This window comes from Lolium rigidum, chromosome 5 (assembly GCF_022539505.1).
Source record: "Lolium rigidum isolate FL_2022 chromosome 5, APGP_CSIRO_Lrig_0.1, whole genome shotgun sequence".
NCBI lineage: Eukaryota > Viridiplantae > Streptophyta > Magnoliopsida > Poales > Poaceae > Lolium > Lolium rigidum.
The window spans coordinates 115,120,258-115,129,272 of NC_061512.1; the positions used below are offsets into that span (position 1 = coordinate 115,120,258).

At 45.9% G+C, this 9,015-nt stretch overlaps 1 protein-coding gene across 1 annotated transcript; it reads right to left on the minus strand.

Annotated features, from left to right (window-relative positions):
- Positions 1 to 2,254: 2,254 nt before the first annotated feature.
- LOC124656292 lies at positions 2,255 to 5,799 on the minus strand. The gene is made up of 2 exons (XM_047195066.1): positions 4,590 to 5,799; positions 2,255 to 2,304 (listed from the first exon to the last, which is right to left on the minus strand). Exons 1-2 carry the CDS (start codon positions 5,797 to 5,799, stop codon positions 2,255 to 2,257), a joined length of 1,260 nt encoding a protein of 419 aa, XP_047051022.1.
- Between the last annotated feature and the right edge of the window lie 3,216 nt (positions 5,800 to 9,015).

Genomic DNA, 9,015 nt, shown 5'->3' on the forward strand with positions numbered 1-9,015 from the left:
AACAAATTTATAGTAAGGGGAAGATAATTTTAGTGTTAGTTGAATAAATCACGACAGTTTTGGAGTAACACGAACCAAGAATAATGTATGACTACGGTGGAACGAGATTTTAAGTAATGGCAAATGTTAATGCTAGTGTAACAATTCACGACTATTCCGAGAGCAAACTTATAAAAAGTATAACGAGATGAAAATGCTTGTAGAACAAAGTTTCAAATAGGAAAAGCAAGCTTTCAAATAAGAGGAACAATTCATGACTAATGGTGTATCAAATTCCAAGATCACCAAAATGTTAATGGTCGTGGAACAAAAGGAACAAAATGTTAAGGATCATATAACAATTCTTGCATACGACCAAAAGGGACAAAGAGACATCTCTCATCGATGCCGACAACAGGTCAGGCGGGACAACTCCCACCTAAGACCCCAAATTGAACACGGTCAGGAAACGACGGGCTCGCCGGATTGACTCCACAACCACATTAGGCTGCACCTCCCCAAGGCATGATTTGAAGGGTATATATTCTCATTTCTTATTTGCAAATTTTTTTTTGTTTGAGAGTACCTTATCACGTGTACCACGCGATCTTATTTGCAACATCATGGAGTCATATAGAACACAGACATAAGATGTGGCCGTACGTTTTATGATTTAGAGAGTGTGTGTCATCCAAAATCCTCATAAGGTGAGAAACAGCCTGAGGTTGGGTGGTTAGGAGGGTGGTTGTACCCCCAGCCCACCAGAGTTTAAACCCCAGGTTTGACATATGTGTGTCTTATAAAGGCGAAATATTCATTCAGTGGGAGGCGATGTTCACGTCGACAGCGAGACGCGTGTGGTGACTTCGTCAATTTCAAGATCCAATCCACCGACTCAGTATTCCGGAGGTGCTAATAGGGGTAGGGTGTGCTTGTGTGTTCATAGGGGTGAGTGTATGCGCGCGTATGTGAGCGTCCGCGTTTATACTGTGTTTCTCAAAAAAAAAACTCCATAAGATATTAGAACACAGTAGAATCTATGAATGTCTCCTACTGGCTTTCAGAGGACTAACTGGATTGCATACATATACTGTACAATAACAATACTGAATCAGCAATGACCAAGTATACAAGTCAAACACAAATGCTACACATGATGTACTCGTAGATCTGGTTGTAAAAAAGACGATCTCGTTTCTTAAGTAAGTTAACTGCTGGACGGTCGGGCGGGCGGGGCAAAGGGCACCCAGGCAATCTTGCAGCGGATGAAACCTGTCGCTGCTAAGGCATCAAATGTGCACAACTCGCACTCGAACTGTTCACGAACTCACAGAATGATGAGGATGAGGGACTGAAGGAAAGAAAGCAAAAGCAGATCAACGGGGAGCAGCAGCAATGGAGGCAGAGTACGAGACAGGCTCCACAAGACCCACGATCCGACAGTTCAGAATCAGCGCAGGAATATCAAACAGCCAAACTAATAAACTGCCGCGAATTGCCTCTAGGATTAACAGTATCAAAAGGTGCACCTAATTTAGCAAATATATACAGGATAACATGCAACCTTGTTTAGCATATTGTTTTCGAACTTGAAGAAAAAAGATGAGCTCATTGTCATGCAAATAAGCATAGCATCCATATTGTTATGGGGTAGTCGTTACATGCTGGTTTAATTTAGTTCTACTGAAATGTCACAATGTGACTGATGAAACGACTGCCAGATTTCGCCCAAAACGAGATAAATCATAGACAAACTACAATAAACTGAACCTTCTCCAGATTTTCTCCAAAATGAGAGTTCGACAAACTACCGCCTGCTGCCCTGCAACTATTAGTTCCAGGAATCCTGAACCATAAAGAAAAAAAATTAGGGAAGTTCGAGTCAGCACGGAAAAGAATTACTCATGTAGAAAACAAAACAAAAATGAGTAAACAGTAGGGCTATTACACTCCATCTATCTCACCACCAAAAGTGAAACAGAAAGTGAGTTGGGCAACATGTTTACTTAGAGCACAAAATTACATCATTATAATTTGTTTGAAAATAACAAGCTTCAGCTTTAGACTATCGATTGCTGATAATATTTGATAAACAAGAAAAGAGAGTTCATCATTACCACCAGGAAACATAAAACATCCTGACACTGACGATGAAAATTGATGACTAATAGTGGATCAACAAAGAACCATCAGAGATAAGAGAGTTTGAGATAGGGTCCTCTGAAATAGTACACAGAGATACATACGCTGTTAGCTTGATATTCATTCACCACTTCTAGAGGCAAATAACCAGATCATCTGGCACTTCCATGTCATCCTTCTTGCCTGAAACAAAAAAACAAGTTTTTTCCGTCAAGCTACAAGAACGTGAATAACAAAGAGAATTCTAACCCACAACAATTTGTAACTGTACAAACTATGTTTTGCTTATATGAAATGTGCCAGCGGACAAGACTGATAGGCAGAGCAGGTTATCAGAATTCAGCACAGCTCACTGGTCACATAGCTTAGCACTGATCAGAGCAACAGGGTTTATTTAGAAGCCCAAATTTGGGTGATTAGTTGAATTAACAAGTATACAAGAGCCATTAAGTATACAGGGTGAGTTCCTGCATCACCCTGGCCGCCTCTACTAGGACTTCCGCGAAATCCGACGTGAAATCCAGGTCCCCATCGCCTCCTCGTAATATGTCATCTCCATAGACGAGTTGGGTTGGCTAAGCTCTGGAACGGGGACCCGATGGTAGCTAGAATTTTTTGGGCTATGCGGTTAAGCTCCTTCCAACCTCAGTACTCGGTGCATAATAGAAACATACGCTCTCCTAGTTCTTTTGGAGAGTTAATGCACTACCTCTGTGTGCTGGAACTAGATTCATTATTGGGATTACATGGATGGTGACAGTTTTGTTGCGTTACATGCGGATTTCTGATTCATGTAATTCAAAATGTGATAAACATAACAGAAAACATAAAGGTCACCTTAGAAGTGAGGACCTATAATTAAAAGTTGTTCTGGTACATAACTTAAAAGTTAAAACATGGAAATATCTGTTACTCAAATGATGAACTAAGGAATTGAGAGTTCTGAGTAGTATTTATGTCAGTCTGATTAGAGTGAAGAATGTGTTATATATGATGGTTCTGTCAAAGAAAGAAATCAGGTTTCATTTTGGTAGATGTTATTTTACAGAAGAGGTACTGTTGTTCTACTTTTATTAAGAGACAAGTCATCACTTGATTTCCTGTTATGCTAGTATTGCTAGTGATGCATCTGTTCTGCATCAGGCTACAACTAGGAAGGAGAACGTTGGACCAGTCGTTCAAACAAGGGAGGAGGAGCAGACCTAGAAGAGCAGCAGGGCAAATAGAAGTACCAGGAGCTCAAGTCAAATCGACTAAACCAACCAAGTTTTCTTGTCCTCTCACTAATGTAAGGTAAAATCGATCAACAAAGCAATCTGTAGGATATATATACGTCTGTGCTTTGCTGAATGTGAACTAGTAGTGAATAAAAGAGGAACGTCTCAGCTTACCTTAATGCCAACATAAGATTTTTACTAGACAACCATGTATTCTGATGTTGCTTTAAATACTTGGTTTATTTTCTTTTAAGTAAAGGCAATCTTGTTGTTTTAGAATCAGTAATAAGTGTTACCTCTAACTATTCCATAGAGAAAAATCTGTACCGCGGTACCACAATTTAGATTGGACTTGACTATAGTTTCAGAGAAGCAATCTTCAGTAGCATGTCTTCAGGTTCAACCAAAAAACTTGGTTGCAGGAAACCAACATCCTAGCAGATGTGTGAAGTTGGTTACTGCACCCCTGTGTTTAGTCTGCCAGTTGTACATGCATGAGGCTTATTCTAATTCCTGGTAGAGTTTAGATGACCAAGTTAAACCAAATACTAGTCCTCACCAGTCCAGTGTGTGACAGATGATTTGAATTAATAAGACCAATAGAGCAACTTTAGTGTTTCTCTTGCTCACCTATTTCCATAGAAGGAACCAATCAAGTAAATCTCAAATTTAGCTCTGTTTTGTACATGACTGAGATATCATTAAATAAAGAAAAATAAGTAAATTAATTGGAGATCATCAGCATATAAATGATTAATCTGCAGAAATAAGAAAGTTAATTGGAGATCTGAATTTGCTTTCCAGTTTCTTGCAAACCACTTTTTACTGTCCAGAACATATATCTAGATTTATTTGCTCAGAGAAATAGGACATTTCTTTCCATCATTTATTTGATATGATCTACACAATCTATATGCTCAGCAAGTTTTACTTCAACATTGTAAATTTGGCACATAAGATTTAGATAACATATACATAGAGTTTTATGAACATAGTACTTGAGCGAGTAAACGTTATTTCATCTCCAGAGAAATGTATCATTGTAATCACCTAATCGGAGATGGTTTGACAAATGATGGTAGCATGCTGACAAGATTTTACCTATGACAAATTTCATCCATTTGCATGCTTTCACATTACAATGAACAATTTTGTCCAAGGTTCCAAGAACAAAATAATGCACCAGCACAACTGAAACTGAAAGCAAGGAGTTTTTAGTACTCCTAACGGTTAAAGCAAGAAGGTGATTACCTGTTGTAGGGATCCGGCTTGTTCCAAGCCACGGCGGAAGCACACATGGTACAAGAGAAAAGTAGTCATCTTGCAGCCGAGATGCCCCAATCACCTTCCCATTGTGAATGTCCACGACGACGACGTGGTCGCCGACCTTGAGATGCACGGCGCAGGCGTTCAGAGGGTCGAGGACGGCGATCTGTGGCGCCGCCGAGTTGTGCTGCACGGGATAGCCTCCATCCGCCAAGACCTTTCTGAGCTCCACCTGCTGCTCCAGCGTCCAGGCGCGGCCCTCGTCGTCGAGCGCGAACGAGCTGAGCAGAAATGGCCCGCCCGGAGTGAGCTCGGCGTACCTCAGCCTCCCCTCGCTGACCCCAACGCGCCGGAACTTGGCCACCTCCCTCATGTACCTGGCAGTTTCCTGCTCGTCCTTGCTGAAATCTCCAGTCTCCGTGGGCGCGCGTGCAGGCAGCACGCTGCGGCTGGGCAGCAGGGTGCAGAAGATCTCCGGCGTTTCGCGGAACGGGTCGAGGGAGATGACGCCCAAGGTCAAGTCGACCCACCACAGCCGACCGCCGAAGGCAACCGTCTCTTGGTTTAGCGACATATTGCGCGGCGGCATTGATCGGCGCCGTATGCCCATCACCACCGTGTTCCACTTCCCTTCATCCCACAGAAACCGCAGAAGGGTGCCGCCTCGGCTGACGAGCTCGGCTACGGCGAACCTGTCAGGCGGCCCGCGCCCGTGCCGGCGCCCGCCACCGGCCTGGGTGAGGATCCCCATGTGGTTGTCCAGAAGGGTCGTCCTGGAGCCACCGATGTCCGGCAGCCTGAGCATCTGGCCGGTGAGAGGGTTGCAGACAAAGTGCTGGATTTCCATGTCCATGCATAGATCCCAGGAGCAGGGCGGCTCCGCTCGGAGATCGCGGTAGTTGAGGAGAAGGTGGCCGTCGCCGCTTGCGGCGCGAACCTCGCCGCCAAGGAGCTGGACGAAGTTGCTGCCAGGGGCGGGGCGTTCCCTGGGGTTGAGGAGGTGCGCCGGGGAGGAGATGGTTGAGACGCCCGGAGGCTCGAGGGGGCGGAAGCACGGGGTCGGCGCCGACGATGATTGGTCGACGCGCGACGTGTAGTTAATCATGGCCCATGGTGGGTGCGAGGAAGTGGCGGTGGAGAGGGAGCGTCGGAGGTTGGCGGAGACGGCGACGGAGAGGAGTCGCCGGAGCGACATGGCGGTCAGGCGGTGGTCGGGTGCACTAGTGGAAAACGGGGCAATAGGCCCGGTCCATTTGGGCCTTTAGACCCGGTTCCTGAACCGGGACCAACAAGGCGGGACTAAGGGAGTACCTTTAGTCCGGTTCAAAGATAAACCGGGCCTAAAGGCCTCAACACGTGGTGCGACCAGGGAGCTCGCGCTGGAAGGGCTTTGGTCCCGGTTCGAACCGGGCCTATAGTTTCTCGCCGCGGCGCAGAATTGCTATTTCTCCGCCGCGGCACAGATTTGGGCTGTACCAGCGTTTCTGCGCGCGGCGCAGAAACGATCTGTTTCCCTTGCCGCGGCAGAGTTTCAGCAATGCATATATATATCATTCAAGAAACCACAAAAAATCGTCATGAATATATATAGACATCGTCAACGGTACACGACATAGTCAACACGATACACGTAATGCATGCATATTTACAATACAACTTTTCCTGAACGAATATCCTCCGCCGTCACGATCTTCCGATAGTGCTCTCCACCTGGGGTAAGGACCTCGGTAATAAAGAATCCCGCGATTTCCTCTTGAATTGCTTTTATTTGATCCGCTGTTATGAGAGTGTCCCGCAGTGCGTGTCATCTATATTTAAAAAAGGAGATCAATATATGAATGGAACTCAATACAATAGATGGTACTAATTAAGATTAATTGTGAAAATTTGTTATCGTACACGAGTGTGGTGTATTCGGGGATCCCCACCCTTGGGACAGGACATGTCACGCATGAAGGTGCAGACGTAGTATCCACATAAGTTATTCCCTTTTTCCTGCCTCATACACTTTACGAAAAAATAGTTCGATCAAACTAATAATCAAGCATCGTATTGAAAGTAAATATCATATATAAAGTTTCACGGACATAGCTATATATATAGTACTACTTACAGGGTAATCTCTAAATGTAAGCTCCGGTTTCCATTCACCCGGAACAGTATTGATGAACCGTTTCCAAGCCCTGCCCGGCAAAAAATAATGAGTAAATGAGTAATTGATTAGTTGATGATATCTTCGAATTAGAGCGAGATGAAGATGCCAATACGAAATTGATTGAAACTACCTCTGGAGGATGGCAGCCATGTCCGCCCATTCCGCATATTCTTTACGTTTCGAGTCCATGACGTTTACGACTCCAAGGTGAAGATCAATGATTAGGAGAATAAAATGGAAACCGCACAAGCATAGCTCAATGATTACGAGAATAAAGTGGAAGGTGCACAAGCATAATGTATGTTATATATAACACTCACTTGAAGTTGTAGGGAAAGAATATATCCTCTTTGTCCGCTTGCTTCTCTAAAAACATTACGATGTTGTCCTCTCGTGTCCTTGGCGAAGTCTCGAACCGTAACTTCATGAACTCGTGTTTGGGTCTATGAACCCCAGCGGTAGGAGCTTGCCTCTTTTGTATTCCAGCTTCTTCATTCTGCATAATTAAATGTATAGCGTACACAAAGAATATAATGAGGATAATTGTTAGTGCAAATGAATGAGCTACAAACTTAATTACACAAATAAATCACTTACGAGCGGTAGCAACTGATGACAGCTTTGTCGAGGGCGTCTTGATTGAATAACTGAAACAGTTCTTCTACGTCAATGTTTATCTCGTCTTCCCCCCGGAAGTAATGCTCATCTCTAAGATACACCGTGAGGTAGCGATCACCTCTTCGACAGGCTTTCAGGTACCAGTCATGCAACCTTCGCATCTGAGTCCCTAGACGCGCGAGCTCGCCAGGTTTGACGAGATCAGATCCGTATCTATACTTGTTTACCACTTGAGCCGTTGGATAGTAATCTTCGTACTCAACCGATGCTCCCGAGCTCTAGCCGCCCGTTCGATCATCGATGCCGTCTCCGGATCATGATATGGCTCCACGATGAAGTGGGGTGCGGCCCGAATGTCCCGCTCGTCCAAGCTGGGCGACTTTTTTTGCTTCTTTCATCGCTTTAGAGGACTGTCCAAGAGAGCGGTCATAATCAGCTCTCAGCTCAGGTCTCTTCATTCTCGTCTCGGCAAAGTGCTTCACTGTCTACGGTGGAATAAACATCTTCTTCGGCGCAGCTTGCAAGAAACGCCTTTTGCTCTTCGATCCGCTTCATGTGGCAACAACTCCGGAGTCCGTTCCCTCATTGGAGTTGATGATCTCTTCGGAGCTGTAGGAGGTGCCGCGGACCGCTTCCTCTTTTGCTTAGGTGGAAGCGGCGGAGTCTCCTGACGAGGAGGAGGAGGCGGCGGAGTATTTTCACGCGGAGGAGACTGGTCATGGATAGGGGAATCATCATCGCGCAGAGGAGAATCATCACGCGGAGGAGACTGAGGTGGCGGAGGAGGCGGAGGTGGCCTGCTTGTTGGCTTCTCACCTGGAAACACAATGTTCTCCTTCCGCCATTGCACGGTGGTTCTACGGGCTTCTCCCAGTTCTTTGATTTCCCCATCTTCACCTGCAGGGTGCTCAAGCACCAACCCCTCATACTCTCTCAACACTTCATCCACCATCACAACAAGCAAAGTCGTCTTGGACCGGACGGCAATGGTAAGACCTTGTAGGTAAGAGGATGCCGACCGCCGCCTTGAAGGATAGGTTGAAAACTTTAACATGCAGCTCACAAGGACGGCTCTCGGTGAGATCATCCACGGGGGTAGCGAGGAGGCTCGACCACCTGGTCATCATCATCATCCTTATCCACTCGCCGAGAGGAAGCCACGCTCGCTTTTCCGGTGTGGTTGAGATTGCAGGCGGGGCGATGGCATTGAGCGAGTGCAGGATCTACAGCCTGCCCCCGAGCCATCCGAGATGTAAGTACTTGGGTTACCATGGTTAATTGGGCTTGCATGGTGCTCATACCCTCCTCTAAGTTAGCCAGGCGGTCTCGTTTCCCTTGCCTTCCTCCTCTCATGGCTTTTATCGTGAAATCTCTTCCTTTCCGCAGGAAAGCCATACTTCCACGGAACGGAGCCTGCTCGTGCCTCGTGTTCGTCCGCCGTGTTCTTTGTTCCCAAGGGCGCGTGTCAGCTCATCGTTCTCTCTTTCGGGCTGGAACAACCCCGCCTCCACGTCCCTATGTGCCTTTTCCGAGGCATCAATGGGAACCTTCGAGATGAGCTTTCTTATAGATGCACTTCCCTGTTTCCGGATCCAACGTTCCCCCAATCCCGTAGAACCACTCCTTGCACCGTTCGAT

Excerpts from the sequence above, each read along its gene's own strand:
- LOC124656292 (XM_047195066.1), bottom strand. The coding sequence starts at position 5,799 with ATGTCGCTCCGGCGACTCCTCTCCGTCGCCGTCTCCGCCAACCTCCGA. Across the intron at positions 2,305-4,589 it reads AAGCCGGATCCCTACAACAG|GCAAGAAGGATGACATGGAA; the intron begins GTAATCACCTTC and ends TTTTTGTTTCAG.